This window comes from Pelobates fuscus, chromosome 3 (assembly GCF_036172605.1).
Source record: "Pelobates fuscus isolate aPelFus1 chromosome 3, aPelFus1.pri, whole genome shotgun sequence".
Classification (NCBI taxonomy): Eukaryota; Metazoa; Chordata; class Amphibia; order Anura; family Pelobatidae; genus Pelobates; species Pelobates fuscus.
Genome location: NC_086319.1, coordinates 71,181,486 through 71,205,598, shown reverse-complemented (window position 1 = coordinate 71,205,598; position 24,113 = coordinate 71,181,486). Strand labels below are relative to the sequence as shown.

General features: G+C 38.0%; 1 protein-coding gene across 1 annotated transcript in view; it reads right to left on the bottom strand.

Moving 5' to 3' along the window:
- UTP20 (UTP20 small subunit processome component) overlaps positions 1-24,113 on the bottom strand; it is a 110,934-nt gene that overhangs the window by 82,586 nt on the left and 4,235 nt on the right. Inside the window, exons 3-19 of the mRNA XM_063447177.1 lie at positions 23,084-23,150; positions 19,970-20,102; positions 18,672-18,860; positions 16,545-16,626; positions 16,002-16,139; positions 15,365-15,520; positions 15,007-15,153; positions 14,774-14,908; positions 9,454-9,531; positions 8,650-8,828; positions 7,473-7,610; positions 7,015-7,103; positions 4,796-4,901; positions 2,753-2,903; positions 1,466-1,528; positions 1,230-1,385; positions 231-307 (exon numbers count right to left, since the gene is read on the bottom strand). Of these exons, the coding sequence (XP_063303247.1) occupies positions 231-307; positions 1,230-1,385; positions 1,466-1,528; positions 2,753-2,903; positions 4,796-4,901; positions 7,015-7,103; positions 7,473-7,610; positions 8,650-8,828; positions 9,454-9,531; positions 14,774-14,908; positions 15,007-15,153; positions 15,365-15,520; positions 16,002-16,139; positions 16,545-16,626; positions 18,672-18,860; positions 19,970-20,102; positions 23,084-23,150 (2,084 nt within the window). The remainder of the gene's footprint in view (positions 1-230; positions 308-1,229; positions 1,386-1,465; positions 1,529-2,752; positions 2,904-4,795; positions 4,902-7,014; positions 7,104-7,472; positions 7,611-8,649; positions 8,829-9,453; positions 9,532-14,773; positions 14,909-15,006; positions 15,154-15,364; positions 15,521-16,001; positions 16,140-16,544; positions 16,627-18,671; positions 18,861-19,969; positions 20,103-23,083; positions 23,151-24,113) is intronic.

Here is a 24,113-nt window from a genome sequence, read left to right as displayed (position 1 = left end):
TATCACTAGGTTGTAATGTAAACACTACCTTTCCTAGTGTTTACTGCAAAAAGCTTAAAAGGAATGATTCTACTCACCAGAACAAACACAATAAGCTGTGGTTGTTCTGGTGACTATAGTGTCCCTTTACTGTATATTTATTATTAAAAATATATATTTTTTTAAGAAATATGAATGTACTATAAGAACATTTTTATATTCCCTTTCATTATGGCCTAAAAAATACTCACACAATAAGTTCAAGTACTGGATCCCAAAGAGGAGTGAAATTAATATAGAGCATTGCCAACAAATATCTCAACGGTACCTGGAAGAAACATAAAAATGTTTTCGGTTTATTAATTAATTGCTTTATTATCTAAAAAATGTATATTACGACATTACAAGCATAAATAATTATTTTAATTCAACAAATAATAGAATTATAATAAGATGACCAGGTGCAGGTGGTGTTCTTTATTTTTGAAGTAAAATCAGAAATTGTTAGTTATGAATTATTATGGACCAACAAATAAAGTCACTTTAACCCCTTAAGGACACAGCTTCAAAAGCGTGTCCTTACCCTTAAAGACACAAGCCATTTTTGCATTTTTTTGCTGTTTGTGTTCAAACGCATCTGTTGCTCAGCTATGTCGTTTGAGTACAAATATACCCCTGTATGTACCTTTGCCAGGTATATGTGGATCTTGAAGGGGCACATGTGAGACATGAAGTTTTATGCTGTGCCCATGTTCCATTTTGAAGTAGTTTTAGCTGGTTTGTTATTCAAACTTCCCCACAAACGCATACCATTTTGTAAAGAATACACCCTGGGGTATTTCAAAAGGCAAATTTGGAACATTAACGTAGGATCATTTTTTCGCTAGTTTGTTCCAAGTGTAGTGGTAATGAGCATTTTTTTATATGTGTTTTTACTTTTTAAAATTTGTTTTTAAACTTTTACTTATTAAATTTTTAAAACTTTTTTATACTTTCTTAAAACTTTTTTTTACACTTTCAAATTTTATATGAACTTTTTCTTTACCGTTAACCCCTAACTAGCAGTAAACAGCACTAACAGTAATCTCTCCAATTACCCATAACTCCCACCCACTTAGCAGGCAAAATATATAATTTTAAAATATTTAAATGAATTAAATAAATTGAACCCCTGAGGGTTAAAAAAATTTTTAAGTTAACCCTCAGGGGTTGAAAAAAAATCAGATCACAGTTTAATGCATCTTACAAACCTCTTGAAAATCTCCTGTGGCTTTAGTTCCTACTAAGTCGTGCCTGAGTTTTCTGAGTTGAAGTAGTTTTTCTCTATAATCATGAACAGAGGCTGCAACAAGTTCAGCTTGCAGTAGTATAGCAAACAGTGACTGGCTCTCTTCGGTTCTGGAATCCTAAAGATATAAGTCAGTGACTGGTTAGATCACTGTTCATTATGCTTTGTTTATTAGTTAGTGAATAGGTTTACTCATACCTCTAGACTTGCTGAAGGTTGGTTTTCAAAGTGGCTTAAAATCCTGATAGTTAACAGGCGCACCTACAAGAGAAATAATATCGCATTAGGAACTCTACGATTTCAATATGGAGCAAACTACAGACATGCTTAATTTCCAATATGTTATGCAAAAGAGACCTTACATTGTTTGACATGTGTTATAATTATATGTTATATTTAAGGATGTTATTAAACCAGGTTGTTCATATATACACGTTATACAAAGATGTTATCTATGCATGTTCTAAAAGGAGGCTTTTGCACTATTGATATTGAATTGTTATTTCTACCATGTTATAAAGGAGTTCCCAATATTCAGGGCAATGTAAAGGAACACTCCTTAACCACTATAACACACTTTGACTACTTTGATGGTTTGGCTTGTTGCCTGGGGTTCCAGGGCGTCTGTCTCAGTCTCAATGGAGAGTTGGAAGCTCCTGCTAGGAATGTCCTTTGCTCCCAAAGCTAAGCCCCGTCATGCAGGGCCAGTTCATTGACTCGGAGCTGAGAACTTGTGGCTAGAAAGTAGGCAGAGACTGGCACTCAAAGGATCCCAGGTAAGAAGTCAAACCATTAGCCAAATGCTTTGGCCATTAGCAAAATGTTTAGATTACACGTTTTCCTTCAAGGCTCAAACTATCAGGAGGGTCAATTCTGTGAAAACACAGTGGTTTCAATGTGGCGAGATGTTACAAAATGTACAATTTTCAATGAAACCAGGTTTCTGACCCTCAGCTAGACCGCCCTGTACATTTCTTTCTAGGTTAGTGTTTCCTTCTTTTCCATTGTCATCTTGTAAATTTGTTTCTGTGCTTCACCAACATTATTGCTTTGTATGAAGTTTTTTTTCTTTACCCTGGGGATCTACGTTACAGATCTATATGTGTGGGAATTCTAAAGACAATGTGTTATGAAGCCACTGTATTGCATTTTAATATGCAGGAAGTATTGCTTTGCTGTATAAATATCCTTTCAAATATCGATTCGCCTTTGTATCATGTCAGGTGGAAAGTTTCTAAATTATTTTACCACAGATGCAGAAGATATTTTGTTTCTAAAAGGATTCATGGAAGGCAAAAACGCACATTCAAGTAATGACTCGGAGCAAGATATGATCCTATATAATCTCTGCACTGCTTAAATGTACCATGTCAAATGGAGCAAATATTCTTAGAAGATCTGTATGAACTGGCACCTAGGATGAGCAAATGAAAGGATTTGTGGTGAATACATAAAACATATATAAAACAGATAACTTTAAAATACCTTTGAAAAGTTGGTTGATATATTATATTGTAGATTAGAAAATATCTCCATCAGGGTACCATGAGACAGCTGGTCTTTGAATCCACAGAAGGCTAATCTAGTGAAGTAAAGATCCGCCAAAAGTAGGACAGAAGGATCACATGGAAAGGAGCTAAAATAAATCGTAAAGTAAGGGCAAAAAGAAAATAAACATACAAGTTAGAACACAAATTGCACTACACCCCCATTAGCATTGTCATGTTTTCGAATCAGGTTTCGTGTGCCAAGTTCTGCTATCAATGTAAAAAAAAAGGTCATTTCAGTAGAGGCTTATATGCTAAACAGCATCTTTCCTCCTCAAAATGTTTAAACTGAAGCCAACTGTATATTTCAGATAAACCTTATTGGAAATCTGCAAAAAAATAAATGATTACAAAAGTGAAAATTCTAAGTGAATTTAAAGTCAATGTGAAAATTTTATGCCAAAGTTGGCGAACGGAAAGCATAGCTGACTTAGATAATGTTTTCCAATTTTGGCCAAAAATGTTGAATTCACTTAGAATTCTCACTTTAGTGAACATCTACTGGGGTTTCGTAGGGTTTATGGAATAATGTGGTGTGCCAACATTACCCTTAGTAGGAGATGTATTTCAGGTACAACAATATATTTCTGGATATTAGTATTCTTTCCTCCAGACCAGGTGATGTCATCAAGCAAACTATGGTTAATCGATCCCTTGTATAATAATCAGTCAGCAGAACAGAAAGACCTTGGCCAACAATGCCTACATGGCCAGCCTGACAAAGACCATCAAGACTGATAAGTTGCCAAGACCACTTTTTGTGTGCTAAAATAAAACTGACACAAAGCATAGCTAAATTAAAGGGACACTCCAGGCACCCAGACCCCTTCCGCCCACTGGAGTGGTCTGGGTGCCAACTCCCATCACCCTTAACCTTGCAAGTGTAATTATTGCAGTTTTTATAAACTGCAATAATTACCTTGCAGGGTTAAGTCCTCCCCTAGTGGCTGTCCTCCTCTAGGGACTTCCGGCTTCTTAAAACACGAAAAGTGTTTTAAACAACGCTGGACGTCCTTACATTATGCATGAGAAGTTCCAGCGTCACTGGAATCCCCATAGGAAAGCATTGAATAATTGAATAATTATTGAATAATGCTTTCCTATCAGGAGGTCTAATGCGCACGCGCAGCTATTGCTGACGTCGGCTGGGGAGGAGTGTGGGCGGAGTCTGACCCAGCGCGGAGGGACATCGGTGCTGGATTCAGGTTTTAACCCATTCAGCACCGTGGGATGGGGAATGGGAGGGAGGGGGGCACTGCAGGATTCTACAGTGCTACGAAAACGGGGTTTGTTTTCCTGGCACTGGAGAGTCCCTTTAATGTTGGGGGTTAGGGGCGGGGTTCAACCTAAATATATGTGACGGAATCTAAAATGTACAGTTACATACTGCTGTGATATTGAGAATAAATAATAAGAAATATAGCTGTATAAAGTAGCGTTAGGGTAATGCATTGCAAAACTACCTTCTATATTGCTTGCGCCTGTCCACATTTTTAAAATACAGAGCTTTTAATACATTTAAAGCATGAGGGTACCCACATCATTTGACTTGGCTTATACATCTCATGCATTCCGTATGATCTCATGCAGCGTTTCTGAACAAACTCCTGACAGGCCAATACTGAAAGTTCCAAGCAAACTAGGGGCATCACGGAGGGTTTATTGTGAAAGTAAGCATATTACATTACATGCGTTAAATTACACAATAAATTAGTAGAAATGGTGGATAGAATCATCTGCTGTTTTGCTATACACCGTGGCATTGTATTTGATGAAAATGATCAGTATTTACAGAGATGCTCTATAATACTGTCAAAGAAATACAATAGATCCTTCTGAATACATTTATTTATTTATTTATTTTAAACACCCTAGATCGACTGAATCCGCATTGCTAGCTTATAGTATTCCTATAACATTTAATAATTGGATACATGTGAAGAGAAACAGTTACACAGGAGTTGCACTGTTAAAAACTTACAGCAACAAGTTCTTGACACGCTCCAATGGGACTGTTTGAAGGACGTCAGCAGAGTCTTCCAAACCGAGCAGGGTACTCATAGCTTGGCACGTTACAAAGAGGATTCCTAAAGGATGGCAAACAACACGTAGTTTAACATTTACCTGCAAGTTGTGCCAGCAAGTCCATTAAGATGCATAGGAAGTGACAAGCATTTAGAAGCGTTCTCAAATTGCATAATAAAAGGCTTGCCAACTCCAGTTTAACGGTTTAATGTATTACTGCTTCTGCAGGATATCTGGCTCAGGAATTAGTATTTAGCCAATGGTCACTATAACAGCGAGGGGGGGTAAGTAAAGCAAGTTTTGTTTTTGATATGAGTGCAGAATTGTCTTATATTGTCCAGATCTCAATCCATTTACTAACTCTTCCACATTAGTGTGCTACATTTACAAATAAGGATCAATTCAGAGCTTCTCGATGTTTCACGTTATATGCGGAGACTATGATACCCCACCGCCAAAAAAGGAGTATTTCATAAGGACAGAGTCTTTATAAAATACTTATATTTAATGTGTTGGAATTTCACTGAAATTCCATCTGGTCAAGAGATATACAGATACAAAGGGGGGACTACATTGTCAGTATTTCTCGTACTCCGAACACTTCTAGATATTGGGCTGAAATGCCGCCGTCTAGGAGTGTCAATTGCACCAGTCGACGGCTGCATGGAATTAGCTCGGTCTATGGAGGATCCCGCGGTCTTGTGAGATCCTCCATAGACCTCAATTCTGTACTCTCACACAGGCGCGAGAGTACAGCAGTGACTTTGGCGCCTGGGACACTGCAGACAAAAGTACATAAAACGTACATCGGAAAACATTCTGCAAAAAGAGAGAGAGAAGTGTGTTTAAAACAATCAAATAATAGCCTTGCTGATTAGTTCAGTCCTATTTCACACTTCCAAGAAGTGGTGAGACACCGACAGTGAAATAATAATAAAATATGGTTACTTTTTAATAGATTAATGTTTCTTGGTGTACTGCTACGTTATATGGCAGTGTTCTGTTCCATCGAATAATCACTAACTGCTCCTGTAAATGGAGTTAATCTGAATTTGAGATGTATACCTGGAAGCTATTTAAAACGCTTCATAGCAACACCTAGGAACTCTCAGAGGCTCTGAAAGTCACATCTTAATGTCCGAACAAGTCCTACCTGTGGAGTATTGATCATTATTTAATGTGTAGTTTGCAATATATATGTGTATTATAGGGTATGGTGCATGTATATATCTAATATGAATGTACATTTAGCTGTATACAATAGGTGTATGAAATATTGCAGGCCCTTTTGCTTAGATTTGAAAAAGTTAACATTTCAATGACATCCCACAAGGTTAACAGCTAAAAGGTTAAAATTAAATTAGAACAAACACATGTGCTGTCAGTCAAATGTATACAAAACTAGTTGTAAGCTAATTACAGGCAAGAGCCTTCTAGAGAATATTCCAAAAACACATGTGCTGTCAGTCAAATGTATACAAAACTCGTTGTAAGCTAACTACAGGCAAAGCCATTTAAGGAATATCCCAAACTTAGATATGCAATACATTACATCATGTAACAAGTTAGAAAACCTTTTTGGGAAAATCACACAGGTGGGGGCTGCTTTATGGAGGACAAAATGGCTATTTAACTGAAGGAGAAAGGATAGGATGTTGTCATTTAACCATTATTCCATTCTCACTTGCACGCAGAGCATCATACACAAGGACATATGCTGTGATCACTATTACTTTGGTAAGATTGATTATTTACTGACTATTTTTGCATTCTGTTACATTCATCCAATACACTTTTATCTTATATTTATTTGAGTCATTGTTTCATTTATTACAATATTTTTACAGTGCCTTTTGGGTCTTCAGACACTGAATTATTTTAGTGATAAATCAAGTTATCATCTAGAATGGTTAAGGAAAACAGTATTTATAAGTAATTTGGGAACGGAAGGGTCTACTCCGTATACAGCTATAGATTGCATAAAGACACGCTAAGCTTAGAATGACCCGGAGTGACCTTTTGTCGGTAAAGGTCCACATCATACCTGAAGCGAGCCATAACTATTAAAATTGAAGTATCACCGAAACCGACACTACCTCCCTATTATTATTTAACTATTAGCACACGAGAAACATTAACCGTTTTGGCTTGTAGGCCCATGATAAGGTTACTTACCTTTAGGCTGGTTTACTTTATCAATTAAAGTAAATAAGTTATCTAAGAGGAGTGACAAGAGGGGCATGAGTTTGTTCTTCTGTAATGGCCTGAAAAATAAAAATATACCATATTTTATTCAAGGACCTTCTAAAACAGTTAATCTACCTTCCCTTTGCCAATATGCCAACAACACAACCTTAATATTTATGTGCAGCTGCAGAAATATACCCACAGGCAGTGCATGTAGAGCCCTTCATTCATTTGATGCAAGAAACTGCATGCTTAATCAAAAGTACACTTTTTGATGGTAAATACCCACAAATTATCTCAAACTCTACAGGTGGCACATAAATCATCTCACAGTTACCCACAGTTAATTCTCAACCCTCGACTGGCTACAATGACACTCAATATCCAATAGACAATAAACCGCTTACCCACTTGCTATCAATTCACACAAATCTCCCCCTATTTACCTTAAATGAGGCAGAACTATTAAAGCGGACCAGCAGAGGGAAAGATCTTTGATGTTCTGGTTTGCAAACTGCTGAATCAGTGATAGCACATAGTCCAACACTGCAGAGTTCTCAATGTCAACATTTTTTGACTTTACTCTAAAACAGAAACAAAGCGTAAACAAAAACATGTTAAAACTAACATAAAATAAATGTGTCAATTATATACATTATATTGAGTCCAAAAGATTAAACCCAGTTAGAAGAATACTCTGGTTTTAACTTTTTTACTGGCTGGCTGAACAGCCATAACATATTAATGACATGAGATATATCACACCTAAATTATGCAAACATTCTACTAAAGCCAGTGGTTTTAAGCCGAGCCATGTGTAGAAGTTTGCAGAGGTAAAAACATACAAAATTACCCTCAGAGCACTTTTTTAAATTATTTGTTTTTAAATTGTCAGAAACATTTGGTGATATTTTTGTCTGTTGATGAATACTCTGTGAAATGGATCGACAACATCTGGTTGAACAGTTGTATTATGAATCCAATCATAGGCCTCGCATGAATTCCTTGGGATAAGCTTTTCAAATGATCTGTCTGCTAGGGGAAAAAAAAAACAAAAAAACTTTCAAATGATTTATGTATAAGCACTCACACAGACTTTAACGGAGACTGCAGATAAACCATTTGAAACGTTTTTAACAGATTGAGATCATCTGAAAATTTTATCCAAAAGAATGAAATCAAATCCATTGCGAGAAGAGAAATGTGATACCTGGAAGAATACTTCCCAAGTGTCCCTCTTTTGTATGAGCACAGATTATTTTGTGTATTACAAAAATACGAAAATTAAACTTTAATTATTAAAATATTACCAGACAATCCACACTTAAGACACAACCTATAAAGCAAAGGTCTGCGTATTTGGGCTCATAACAAGTTTGAAAGGTACACAACAAAAGGGATTCTCTAATCTAGTATGTTTGTCTGCAGAGGTAACTTTGTGTCAACTGTGAGTAAATATTATGTGTGCCAAGAAATGCCCAAATGGTGAAAATCAAGATAAGTCCAATGTTATTAATAATTTCTAGCGTTTCTCTTAATCTAAACTTTTTGTCCTTTTATGTATAGTTTGATACCATGGATGCATATACAAAAATATAAAATAAAATAAAAAAAAGATCTTACATTTTTGTCTTTTCAGAAAAAACAAGGGGATATTTTTCGAATGCCATTGAAGCGACAGTAGGAGGTTCTGCTTTCTGCAAAATGAGTTTTGTTAAGATGTGCAAGATGTCACATTTGGCTGTAGGGTCCTCTACAGTAAAGAAGGGCAGGATGTATTGTAAAAAACTTGGCAAGACATGCTGAAACGAAACAAGAACAAAAATTATATACCGGTAAGTACTGTATTTCTGCATCCATCTCATAATTTAAAAAAAAAAAAAATGGCTTTCTGCAGTTAGCTCAACAAGTCAATGCTACATCATCCCCACGTGAGCTTGGAACTGAAGTTGTATACACTACAACAGGGGAAATCATATCAGAAGAGAGGGTGAGATGCCTTCAACCCTTAAGGTACAACAAGAAGGAAACAGAAGATTTAGTGTTCTATGAATGTTGATGTTTGTAGTCATGTTTTGATGGAAATTAGATTACGGGTTTCCCAAACGTTATATCTGGTGTAATAAAATATTAATATAATATTTGTATAAAGTATTGGTTTCCCTTAAAATTGTGTTACGAAGATCAGCTAGAGTGGATAGAACATTAGTTTCAATAAACATGCTAGTGTCAGAAGTAGAGCTTAACCATATGTCTTCCAGGTTACCAGTTAATTAAACTGCAGTTATCCTACTAAATATCTTAATAGCAAAGAAATTGTGAATTAAACAGATAGTGAGTAGATTTTAAAATGTATTCTTCAATAATTAGTCTTCAGAACAATTCACGATATTTTAAATGAATCCTTTCTGAATAATGTATATTTACCTGTTCAAACTCCGTCATAGAGAACATTTTTTCAGAGAACTCCAAAATTTGAGACCTTGAAAACCCGCTTTTGTATACCTACAAAATAGAAACACATATTCAATTTATTGTTAATAAAGAGCTCAGTCAACTTATTAAAATAGCTTTACCGATGCATTGTCAAAGTTTGGGCTTCTGCAAAAATAGTTAACACCTCTGCAGCCTAGTTGGAAAGTTTATATCCTATACTGAACCTGCATGCACAAACTGACACTTTCTATCGCGGAAATAAAATGAACCACACTCGCATGAATGATTGTTGGACTTTTGGGTGTTTCTGATTTAAATATTTTAATTAATTAAATGCCAAGTCACATCTTCACTGAGACTGGGCTTTTCAACAAGGATTTAGCATTCTTGCGCAAGTTTAATTTCATACTAAGTTAAACACAAAAAACGTCAAAGAGGTAGGAAACAAGCCTAACCCCAGAGTTTAGAGGGAAGGAAACGGGTTTCTCGACACGTGTTTGTTGATTACACCTAAGACCTGACCCAATTACTAACTCCTGATACTGTATAGAGGGGATAATTTGGGAGGTCTAGGGTATAAAAATAATCATTTGAGATGTATCCTAAACTCGGTAGATGTATTAAATATTAGCTACCGTATATACTCGAGTATAAGCCGAGTTTTTCAGCACATTTTTTGTGCTGAAAAACCCCAACTCGTCTTATACTCGAGTCACTGTCTGTATTATGGCAATTTACATTGCCATAATACAGACTGGGGGCTGGCAGCGAGCGCTTACCTCTCCTGCAGCTCCTGTCAGCTCCCTTCTCCTCCATGCCGGTCCTTTCAGCACCTCTGTCAGCTCCCAGTGTAAGTCTCGCGAGAGCTGCGGGGTCATAGTACGGCTCTCGCGAGACTTACACTGTGAGCTGACAGAGGAGCTGAACAGACCGGCGCGGAGGAGAAGGGAGCTGACAGGAGCTGCAGGAGAGGTAAGTGCTTCCTGCCAGCCCCCTTCCCCCACTGAACTGCCAATGCCACTGGACCACCAGGGAGTGAGAGCCCCCCTCCCTGCCATATATCAAGAAGGGAGGGGGGAAGGAAAAAATAATAAAAATATTAATAATAATAAAAAATAATAATAATAATTTAAAGGACCACTCTAGTGCCAGGAAAGCATACTCGTTTTCCTGGCACTAGAGTGCCCTGAGGGTGCCCCCACCCTCAGGGACCCCCTCCCGCCCGGCTCTGGAAAGGGGAAAGGGGTTAAATCTTACCTTTTTCCAGCGCTGGGCGGAGAGATCTCCTCCTGCTCTCCTCCTCCGATACTCCTCTTCTCCTCCCCGTCGGCTGAATGCGCACGCGCGGCAAGAGCTGCGCGCGCATTCAGCCGGTCACATAGGAAAGCATTCATAATGCTTTCCTATGGACGCTGGCGTGCTCTCACTGTGAAAATCACAGTGAGAAGCACGCAAGCGCCTCTAGCGGCTGTCAATGAGACAGCCACTAGAGGACATAGGGGGAAGGCTTAACCCATTCATAAACATAGCAGTTTCTCTGAAACTGCTATGTTTATGAAAAAATGGGTTAACCCCAGAAGGACCTGGCACCCAGACCACTTCATTAAGCTGAAGTGGTCTGGGTGCCTAGAGTGGTCCTTTAAAAAAAATTAATATAACAAAAAAAACTATTAAAATAAAATAATAAAAAAATAATAAAAATGTCCACCCCCACCAAGGCTCTGCATCCCACACTCAAACACACACTGCACTCACACACACACACACACACACACACTGCACTCATACAGTGCACTCATACACACACTACACTCATACAAACACTGCATTCATACACACTGCACTCATACACACACACTGCACTCATACACACACACTGCACTCATACACACACACTGCATTCTCATACACACACACTGCACTCATACACACACACTGCACTCATACACACACACTGCACTCATACACACACACTGCACTCATACACACACTGCACTCATACACACACTGCATTCTCATACACATACACTGCACTCATACACACACACTGCACTCACACACACACTGCACTCATACACACCCACTGTAAATAGATATTCAATTAATATACATTTTTTAGGATCTAATTTTATTTAGAGATTTACCAGTAGCTGCTGCATTTCGCACCCTAGTCTTATACTCGAGTCAATAAGTTTTCCCAGTTTTTGGGGGTAAAATTAGGGGCCTCGGCTTATATTCGGGTCGGCTTATACTCGAGTATATACGGTAATTTATATCTCAGTTTTTCCATTAGAAGGTTATTGCAGGGTGATTAATATGAGACAGTTACTTTATCTGTAATCTCCTAGCAGGTTTGATACTTTGTATTAACCGAGGTTACACTTATAGTTCAGTATTATTACATAGTAGCAGACTACGGTACACTTGCAACCTACTACAATTTCTGAACTACTAAGACCAACATTACCAATTTTTATTTTCACGTTTGATACACACTTTTTTCATTTTTGTATGTGTCTATCTATGTTTTCAATAAAGTTTATTACCTTATGTTGCATTTTACACTAGAGGTATATTTTAAGAGGTTGTTCTCTCCTCTGTTCTGGGAGAGACCCACCTCTAATAATTCCTTAATTTCATACGAACACACATGCATACGAACTGCACTAAATAGGAAATCAGTGGTGGGATGAGTGAATGACAGACCCCTTCCTGCTTTCTGTGATTCAAGGGAATCAGGTGTCTTAGAAAATTCAGAAAAGGGACAATTAGAAGTAAGACTTAAAACAAGCATAATGTGCAAATCACTTGTTGTAGTGCCCCTTTAGGATCATAAACAGAAAAAAGAACGATTGAATGAAAACCGTCAAATCCTTCTTCAGCACTTGTTTTTGACATTACTTTGGCAAAGACAGAACAAAGTAGGGGTCTTCTATGACAATATATTTTACATATATGTTACAAGGTTTGATAATTTTTTCAGTAATCTAAGACTAAGTGCTAAGGCCCGGTCAAAATTTTGATTACTAACCACTACACTACATACTTTAACACACACGTATGTGGCAATGCTTTTTAACATACCATATCAGTCACTACATGCACCTAGCAGATGACCTACACTTTCTCTCACACATGACAAACAACTCACATTCAATTGTGCACACACAATTAGCCACTTATGCATTTAAAAAAAACAGAATTTCTGGGGGCGGGGCCAGGCCGCCGAGCTGAGCGGTCGCAGGACGGCTCGGCTCCTGCAAACAGAGGCATAAATGGCCTGAAAATCGCGATTCCAGGGGAGAATTACCGGCACAACTGCGACCCTCGACGGAACCGGGCTACCTGGGCTGGGGAGAGGCTTGCTCTCGCAGTTTAAGTCCCTCGGCGGTTGGGGCCCGCTGCAACAGGCGGGACCTATGCTGGCGGTGAGTGAAGCGGACGGCCGCCGCGACACTATCCTGCCCGACGGAGCCCGACAAGCGAGGACTACCTGCGGACCGAGCCCTGTTCCCCCCCCTCTGGACCGGGGGGGTGATCCCGGTCCAAGCCACGCTAAGCTACACAGAAGGCTGAAGAAGCAGTGACATGCAGTCCTGAGACCCGCGCGCAAGATGGCGGAGACCATGTGCACAGGGCCTGTACTCCAGAGCACAGGACGATCGGCAGCCACCACCTGAGCTTGCACACGGGTAATGAAAGACAGAACCCGCACGTACATCCTGACCTACTTACCACCCAGCAGTTCCTGTGAACCTGGACCAACAAGAAGCCTCCCCACACTTGAGACCCCACAAAGCCTACTGCACCGCAACTAGCCTGCTCACCGACGGGCAGAACAGACCAAAGAGTCCAACCATGGCCCACCGGAGACAGAACACCGAGGGGATACTGACCCTGCCACGCGGATAGCTTCAACACCAGAGAGACTCACACACAGCGCCAGCAGCTCAGCAGAGCAGCATCGGGTGAGCTCTGCTGAAACTACACAGAGGCTTAGGCTCCGCTTCCAAGCGCCGGAGGGGGCTCCTGAGCAGTGGAACAGAGCGGTCTCTCTGGGCACCGGGCTGTATTTCCCTACTGACTCTCTCTACCTAATCCCTTCTGCAGCTATCAGAGCAAAGACGGGCGATCTACACAGAACTCTCGCTACACAGTTGGCTCTTATGTTTTTTGCTGATTGCATATACCTCTAATCTATGCTAAATAATATGTTTTCACATACCCACTAGCTGGCCCCTAGACAGCATGCAACTGGCGGGGATTTTTTACACATAATGTAATCTGCTCGTGTGCTCTTCACATACTACCACTGAACCATAGCCTGCTACTCTGCTAACTGCATGTAACATTAGGATATACTACATATTTAGTTTATGACCAGACCTAGTAGTATAACCTTAACCTGTTAACACTAACGCACTATCTCTATATATGGATAAGCAATCTCTATGTCATAGTTGGCCGTCATTGTAATATAACTACAACCTGCTGTGTGACTAGTTGAGCTAAGCGCAATCTTAGCCTAGCATTTTATATACTAATGCGACACTTATCAGCTTGTTATCTCTGTAATCTCAACAACAACAAAAAAGTGCATTGTCCATCTACTACCCACTGTAACTTATGTTTAGAATTCAACGCATGGACTGCCGTTGGGGTACCATATGTATGCCTGTACCAATCAAAAGCACTGCAAAAATAAAGAATTTAAAAAAAAAAAAAAAACAGAATTTCTATCTAAATTTATTTTTCCACTTCTATTGCTGCTGTTCACCTGGTCTTGAGATATTAAAATGTAGCCCTATGAAGTCTACTGGGGACTGGGATATTCCAGCATTTTCTGGCACCAAAGACAAATGTAATGCTTCTCTTAGACCAGGGATAGGCAACCTTCGGCTCTACAGATGTTGTGGACTACATCCCCCATAATGCTCTTACACACATAATGCTGGCAAAGCATCATGGGAGGTGTAGTCCAAAACATCTGCAGAGCCGAAGGTTGCCTATCCCTGTCTTAGACTATCACATGGTATCCGTACACAGTGACTGGAAATGTGATATCATTAAAGCATTGAAACTGTCTATGACATGGGAGCATATGGCAATTGGGGATATATTGAACATGTAATTCAAAAACAGGGCGACACTATGGTGCACATTTCAACTAAAATATTTCTCATTACTTCTACATGTTTACCGTGCATTATCAGGGATTTATATTGAATGTGAAACATATATCCTGACAAAGGCTCATATTCATCCCTAAGCTACAGATAATCAATACAATCTCAGATTAGTTTCCAGTTACCTTATTTACGGTTTCATTTATCACAGCAACTGCCAAAGTGACGTTCTCATTAAGAAGCAATGTAGAAATCGACTCCAAAAGACTGTGACAACATGACAATGACATATTGGGAATGTGCAACAAATCTGTCAATGTCTGGAAATGAATACAAAGAAAAGACATTTATTGAGTTTGTTTGGAGCTTAGAGAGGACACTCAAGAGATGTATTATGTTCTGGATAATACGAACATACCTTACAAGAACGTTCAGGGTGCGGAATCTTCGAACCATGTCCATGTGCAACAAGAATAGAATATGCCATCAGTAATCTTTCTATTTGCTCAGAACATTCGCTTCCATGACATTCTACCATTTTCTGTGAAAGTTCTAAAAAAGATTCCTTAAGAAAAGAAAAAGAAAAAAAAAACAGTTTGCAAATTCTTGTTTTTCCAGTCTCAGCAAGGTAAACTGGACAACATTTTGTGGGATCCGCATGTTGAACAGTGAAAAAGTCTAAGATCTATGATTATGAATGCTTTAGTACACACTCATATCAGTACACGTGCAGCAAAACATTACATTTCCTTATCATCACCTATTGCCGTTCATACCTCTAAACTGATAAATAGTGGATCAAAATGCTCTGTGTGGATATATGCTGTTGCTGTTTCGACCAAGCTGTTGAGGGTTTCTCCCACCAGGTTCCAAGGCAGTTCCTTCTCCGTTTCGGTGATAGGTCCCAGTTTTTGCAGGATTACTCTAAAAGCCTGCAACAGAGACATCATTTTGAGTCTAAGCAAATACAAATTTCCAAATTGAAAGGCACAAATGATACGGGTATTGCAAACAAACACACACAAAAAAAAAAAAACTCACATATACACCTCTGAAAATGAACAGCACATACACACCTCTGATTACTTTTTACTGTATAAAAAATAAAAATCTACAGCATTAAAAAAAAACAGCTATGTAAAAATGTTCATATTTTCTTAAACACCATTCATAAAGTAAGTTGTAGAAGCTACAGTAAACATTTCAAAAGTGCAAAAGATTTAGCATACATTTGCTCCTTGTTTACGAACAATGCAACCAAACATACATACTTATTCTCTTGTTATTTTATAATAGAAACATACCCAGTAGCCTGTTCCACCACCTAAATCCAATACATTCTTTCACGAAGTGAAATAGCTGATCTTCACTTTTTTTTTTTTTTTTTTTTTCCAATTTAAACAAGAATGTTACCTTTGGGGCAGATGAATGAAACATATTTCTCACTCCTTTGCACATTTCAAACAGTAGCTGGCCCAAGCCTTCCACTTTCTCGGGATGTTCGTTAAGGTCCACAAATATGAAACTAAAGAGTCCATCTAGATCTGAAACCTAGAAAAAAAATAAAAAAAGATTACTGCTTTTACCAAGCTAAGATCAGATCAGAGATTTTAAAACTTAAATCAGAGTAGTGATTTTCAACCTGTGTGCAGCCAATTACTACCAAGTGGGGCGCAGAAATTACACCCTTCCTCCTAGCCATGCCAACAATAGTGACTTTGATAGGCACTCATAGCCATTAACTGCCGCCCATTTCTGTTTAGGCTAAAGCTTCATCATTAGCCCAGCAGTACATCAGTAGTATGTCAGTAGTATTTGGCTTCTAAATAACAAAGGATGATAACTCAAACAAACTTTATTTAGACAGCTTGCCAAAAACATATTCTGCACAAGCTTTGTGTTGAGACTTGGTTGTTCTTGAAGGAGATGTAAGAAACCTGTGAATCAATCACTTACCTTTCTCAGTAAAAAGGCAAAGCTCTCTGCAGCAAAATTTCTGATGTGTGCTTTATGGTGAGCCAGGAGGGTGCTGTACAAACTGACAATTTAAAATAAAAAAATACGTGGTGAAAAGAAGACAGCAAAATCCCAATACATTGAAACATAATAATTATGAGATACTGCAACTCTTTTGGAAGAAAATATTCTGCAAGAGTGAACACAAATAAGCTTCATTAGTTACTACAATGAACACAGGCTCAGAGCTGTGCTTTGTGAAGCTAAAACCTTCGGCAAATACAAAAGGAATCATATGATGAATTGAATAAAAAACAAATAGACTTATCAGCATGAAGCAATCAGCAATTATTAAATGGACATTCAAGCATATCCAGCAGCCTGTTTATTCAAACCAACCCCATACATTTCATTATTTAATTATTTTTTTGCTTTGTTTTGTTTATAAATTATTGAAATAAAAATACCACACATAACAAAAACAAAAACAATTTATTTAAAAATATTTATTTTAAAGGTAATGCAATATCTCCTGCCATCATTTAAAAAAAAAATGCAGAATAGAGGATGTGGTAGGAACCTATAAATATCTAGAAATTCTTTGACCCACATTTAAAATCGTTAAAAATGATAAACCAAGCTAATACATGCAGACACAACTACACCTCATCTTTCGAAGGTTTATATATATATATATATATATATATATATATATATATATATATATATATATATAAAAATAGGTAGCTCAATGTTTTGAAACACTTAAGACCCTGGTCATTTTAAAGGGACACTGTAGGCACCTAGACCACTTCAGCTAATTGAAGTGGTCTGGGTGCTGTGTCCCTTTTGCACCTAGTGCTGCAATGTTTACATTGCACCACTAAGTCTGCCCTCAGTGGCTGTCTACCAAACAGCCACTAGAAGGACTTCCGGAATCGAATGGGACCTTTGGTCCGTTATTTGACGCTGCATGTCCTCACGCTCTGCATGAGGACCTCCGGCGTCCGGTTTTTACAATGGGGAAATTCTAATGCGTGCGCGGCCAATGGGGGAGGAGCATGGGTGGAGCCTGACCCAGCACCGAGGGACATCGGCGCTGGATTCAGGCAAGTTACTGAAGGGATTTTAACCCCTTCAGCACCGTGGGACAGGGGGAGGAAGGGGGGGCACTTTAGGGACCTATAGTGCCAGGAAAACGGCTTTGTTTTCCTGGCACTATAGGATCCCTTTAAGGGGTCCCCATTGGTTGGAGAAGGCACACCACATTTTATCAGGCCCCCAAGTAGTTGCCCATAACTGTTTACTGTATTGCTTCTTCCTTCCCTATTTCAGTGGAACACCATTTTTTCATAATGGGAAAAGTCTAAATAGCTTTGCAAAATTGGTTTTAAAGTTAATTAAAATTGAACAGTATGCCCCTGAGCAAATTTAGCAGTTGAAGAATGAGCATTCAAGCTAATGCCATGGCTTAAAATGTGTAGCCCTATGCTACTAGCCCGGCCTTAACGGTTACTTGCCACTGCAAGCCACAGTATACCCTTCAGGGGTGCATTTCTACACACAAGGGCTAAATTTTCACTTGCCAATGTCTGTGGAATTTTTGATCCCTGCTTATGACATATTTATAACTTGGGTAACTGACATAAAAAAAGAAAGAACCAAGAATGATGTACTGATATCTTTAAACCATGTATTATTGCGGTGTTGTGACCTTATGGGTAAATTCTTAATATTCAAAAAGGTTTTTTTACTTAACTATAAACTATAGCGAATTAAAAAAAAAAAACTGCAAAGTTTAAACCAACACAGCTGAATTTGGAAACGGTCTCTAACTCAGAAATAGTTCTAGCTCGCCAATTGCTTATTTATTCACCCTTTAGAGTGAAGTGTCAGATAAATAGTAACCGAGCAACCTTGTGTTTGCTCATTTAGTTGACCTCTTTCTGCCAATCAAATGGCTAGAACAAAAATAAAAGCAATAACCAGAAGAGATGTCTGAAGTTGTATGTATACCTGTATATTGCTCAAATTACGAAAGGCTAAAACATCGCTCTGTTTACCCTGTAGTAATTACAATTTCCGCGCCTAGTTAATCCTGAGATCTCAGTCATCTTTCTTCCTTACCTGTATATAGCTGGCATGTCCTTCACCATCATTCTCCACAAGTATTTGTAGAGGTACGACAGAGACGTAAAGGCCCATTCTATTAGCTCTGTGTCCTTTGTGTTCAGTAATGAAGAAATTACCAAGAAAAAATCTTGAAAATGGGGGTAGAAATCTGTCTGAAGATCTCTAGCAAGTTGCACCACTAGACTGAATGAAGAGGAAAATGGTATTATTGTCATGTAATAGGAAAACCAAATGTAAAGATGCAATTAGACACACATTTAGTAACTATAAATTATGCAAATGCGAGATGTATAAAAGTGCCGTTGGGAGACACCTGACTATTATCTTTCCCCCAAATTCTGTTCTGATTGCATACCAGTTCTCTTGTGCCTTTTGCTGTCTAAATGGCTCTCTACTCAGTAAAATGGAAGAGTTTTATAAGCAGAGAATACAGAATGGAAAACAATGGAACTGGCAAGGGCATTCTACTAGTTTTTGTAAACAGTTTTACTTTGTCTTCTCTCTGCAAGCTCAGCTGGTAGGACAAGCACCCCAACCCCACATATGCAAAAGATAAAAAAAACTCAACATACAAGTGGAAACACACTTTCTGAGTAAAATATTTTTTAAAAAGTAATCAACAAGGGGATTGATAAAAAGGAACTGCTGTCAATCTTTTCCAAAGGAATACAAAGCGTGTGTTAACTCTTGCTTTTTTTTAATTCTACAAATGTTAAACCCATACATGCTGAATATATGTTGTGCGCATTATTTAATAAGCAAAACATAGCCATGTCTGCCATTGCGCCATCTTTAAAGGGATCAGAAACCTAGAAATAGGAAATATAAGCTCTTCCTCTATATTTTGGAAAAAAATAGTATAGGAAACATTTGAATACGAAGAAAAAATTAGCTGAGAACTTGCACTAATCCTGCACTACAACCATTATGATGATCTTTCTTGTAGAAATTAATAATGGAGGAAAGTATCTTTCATATTTTTCAACAATTCCAAATTTAGCAGAACAGCCCATTTTTCGGTTGCACGTGTCCCCATCCCATAAAAAAGTGTTTGAATGCACTCGGGGCTGCACTAGCTAAGGACATCCGTGGCTTGGCTGGCCTCTAAGCCTGTCCAACTTGGGAGAATGTCACTGGCATTCGCCATTATTCTAAAAGATCCACGGACTGAGATTTTGTGTTCTGAATGTTCTTTTAATAAGGAACGTACTCAAGAAGCAAGCATGTCACTGAGCAGTATTGGAATTTAAAATGTAATGTAAATATAATGTTGCAAAGAGTTTAGTACATACTCAAGTAGGGGTTGGTAAGCAAGGCTGTTCTTCACTCGTAGATGGGTCTTCAAACTCTGGACGATGGCATTCTGATGGTGGACCAACAGGTGGAAAGATTGGCATTTGCTGGACACTTCCCTGTAGAATGTAACTGAACAACAAACAATTAGTCATTCTCCTGATCCATCCAAGTATAACTGTAAAAGACAGTTTGTTCTATCTTTTCTTTGATATTTTATGCAATGTGTTCTTAGCGCAAATAAGTGCTGCAGTTATATAAACACCTAAGTTATCCACACAAACCACAGTCTTGGCTTGAATAATGTATAGCATGTATTAATTATGTTGGTTCCTAAAGCTTACTTGCAACACATAATACAATCCAGTCTATTCATTAGGAGGGAGGTGCAGTGAAGGTTAAAGTATTCCTGGAACCAATGATGTAAAGAAAGAGAAGTTTTACAATTATTGTTTTAAACGGCTATATCTGAGTGCAGCCGGTTGCCGCAATGTCTGCAAACTATGATTTAAAAAAAATGCACAATCCCTACCATTTAAATGGGTTAGTTAGTAAATAGTGAAGAATACATCTTTGTTTTTTACGTTGTTTATTCCATTTCTAACACTATGTTTGCATAAAGGATTAGATTCTTAACTGAAGACATTTATGTTATTTTAGTCGAGTAATTCAAGACGTTAAATGACATCATCAATTTGACAAACAAACAGGTCGAATCAAGATAACTTGGTGTTATATATTATTTGGAACAATTGTACTCCTTATAACTGGCATTCAACCTGAATGGCTATTTGTAGTGGGTGTAGTTTGTATAGCATGGTAGGAAATAGCTGATTGATATACAAACTTTCAGAAACATAAAGTGATAAAGTGTACCACAGCATAACGGTATATAGCTTTTGTCCAGCAATATTAGACAGGAAACGCAAATATCCTTACCACTTACAATGAGCAAATATACAAAAAGATGTGTGTACAACAAACAAGAGAGAAAGATAATGCCTATAAAGGATTATGTAATAAATTGAGGATTTCTGAGAATTCAAAGTGAATTTCAAATTTAAAGCCAAAAGAGATGAATTTAGAACAGAAATGACTTTTTTTTTCTTACTTGGATACTTTGGCCTAAATTTTGAAATGCACTTTTAAATGGTCACAATTCTCACTTTTGTGAAGAACAATAGTGTAGATTATCTAAGCCCCATTTACAAGTGAACACAGGTCAGAAACACTCACGTTACAAAAATAACAGGCTCTGTTAAAAGAGGAGCTGCACCAGCCCCCATGTCTCCAGCAAAAAGGTATATTTGTTTGCTATAAAAACTATACAAACTCAATATTTACAGGATATAGCTTGCGTGGTTCCAAAACAAGCAGAAGCTAGAGGGATATACTGTACAGAATATACAGAAGCCTTATCACTATGCTATGTGTTCTATGAGTGATGTAAACACCTTGAAAATGAGCGGAGTAGGCATTTGCTCCATGTAACTGCATGTACAAGTGATAACTGCTAAGTTGTCCTTATTTGTTACCTTTATATTTGGAATACGTAACACTGTAACTGTGGTCTTATTTTGTAAGAAAGAAAAATAACGCACAAAAGAATAGTATGGGCTGCAAGTTGCCTAATTGTACTGTATAGAATGTAACATAACTAGAAATGTTGGATGTATTTTCAAAGAAGGGTACAAATGACCCAGAAAGACAAATTAATATGAAAGTTCCTATATAATAAATATTCCAATGGAATTACAGCTCTTGATGTAGTCACTCGCTGTAAAACCCAGAACTTAAGAAAGGAGTACAAACTATCTTTGCTTTACACAACATGTACATGACAGAGGCACTGAATGAAGGGTTCACTCCTGGGAATCTGAATGAGACTAAATGCTAACATGCTGAGATCTTTGCCACAAAGTCAGTTTTTGGACTGAGATTCCTTTCTTTTGTTACATTGTTTACTGGGTTGCACAACAATAGTAATTCCTCAGCTATAACATGTTTACTTTATTTGTAAATTATCTGTTAAAATAATAAAGAATCTTACTCGATTCACAGAGAAGTATGGAAAGCCGACTAAGTATCGGTAAAAGAGCAAAGCTGGAGAATTGTTCTGATTTGACCATTTTTGGACAAATATTTCCAATTATTTACATTTTCATGATTGGTAAATAAGCCCGAAAAAAACACTTTTTTTTAAGGGTGGCTCTATCAGAAATGAGTCTAAATGAGATCTCCTTGAACATAGAACAGAGTATTATGAAGAAAACATCTATGGAAAAGCAAATTAAAAATGAACCTTTCCTTGTCTATAACAAGCAGAAAAACATCCACGTAAATTTACAAGCTTAGAAAGAGCACTTGGGACATTCATTTGGCTGTTTACATGAACGCAATAAGCCACACTTCCCTAGTGCCTCGTCTTTTACACAAAGCACAGAGGGCCACAGGAAGACACAGTGCTGATTTCTCACTTGCATCTAATCAACCAGATTGTTAAAGAGCCATAAAATCAATTCCATATCACAAACCGCGAACCTGCTAACGAATAAAGTAGCCTTGCCACATTTATGGTGAAACTGAAATGGCATTAAAATGGAGGGTTATGCATCAAAACAACTGTAAATAACAAGTTCTAAAAGTGTTAAATCACTATGAAAACTGATTGAATGTTACAAACAATCCTCCCACCGTTAGAACGTTTCCCCAGAACTGTGTTTTATAAATAACCCCAAATAAGCCTTACTGTATGTTTTCATGTAACAGAAGGTGTCTGGTGGTGGACCCCAATTAAGAAGACAAATCCTTTGAAAACTGTGTAATTACTTACATGGGGGGAGCGCCAGTACAGTTATGGCACCATAACCACTGCAGCGCAATGTAGTGGTTATGAGCTTGGAGTGTTCCTATAGTGCTAGATTGAGTACTTTGAGAAACACAGCAGTCAACACAGCAGATGAAAAGTGACTATACACGATGATATAGATATATATATATATATATATATATATACATATACACACACACAATACATAAACATACAACATGTGTAGATAGATTCCATGTATAATTCAATTACTTTTCATATAATTTCATATAGGTTTACATACCAAAATGCTGAGTAAGGTTCAGATCTCTCCATTTCTGTAATCCTTCAAAGAAATATGTTTCAACATCCTTGTTAAGTCAAAAGAAAAAAAATCAGTTAAAGAAATATATAGACGATATCCTCTGAGTCAGTCATTATCAAAATCAACATATTTTTTAGTAATAAGCACCTGGCTCACTTACCATAATAAATACAATACATACAGGATAAGTTTGTAAAACTCTTTTGCAACATTCAAAACAAACCAAGCAACAAGTGGAAAAAAATATTTTGACTTATAAACACAAAACAGAATATAAAGCACATCCTAATTAATTAATTGCTAAAAAAAAAAATCAGTAGTTCTTAACACTGGGGTTTGGGCTCAAAACTGGATGCCTAGTGGTTAAAACAGGCCAATCGTATCCATCATATTATAATGATTACTGTAAAAGCATTGCCTCTCAAGTGAAAAGGGGAACCCTGTGGCACCTTGGTGGCAAAACTATGTGATTTCAGTTCCATTCAAAGACAATTAAGAATAAATTAGACAAAAATTGACTAGATTATGAATATCTCTTTGTAACAATATTTCTGTGTCTATTAAATACAGTTTTTCTTGTAATCTGCTTGTTAATTATAACAATCCAACATTTGGGGAGAATTAAAGGACCACTCTAGGCACCCAGACCACTTCAGCTTAATAAAGTGGTCTGGGTCCAGCTAGGGTTAACCCATTTTTTCATAAACATAGCAGTTTCAGAGAAACTGCTATGTTTATAAATGGGTTAATCCAGCCCTCAAATCCTCTCGTGGCTGTCTCACTGACAGTCGCTAGAGGCGCTTGCGTGATTCTCACTGTGAAAATCACAGTGAGAGCACGCAAGCGTCCATAGGCATTCAGCCGAATGGGAGGAGAGGAGGAGGATCGGAGGAGAAGAGCTCCCCGCCCTGCGCTGGAGAAAGGTAAGTTTTAACCCCTTTCCTCTCCCCAGAGCCCGGCGGGAGGGGGTCCCTGAGGGTGGGGGGACCCTCAGGGCACTATAGTGCCA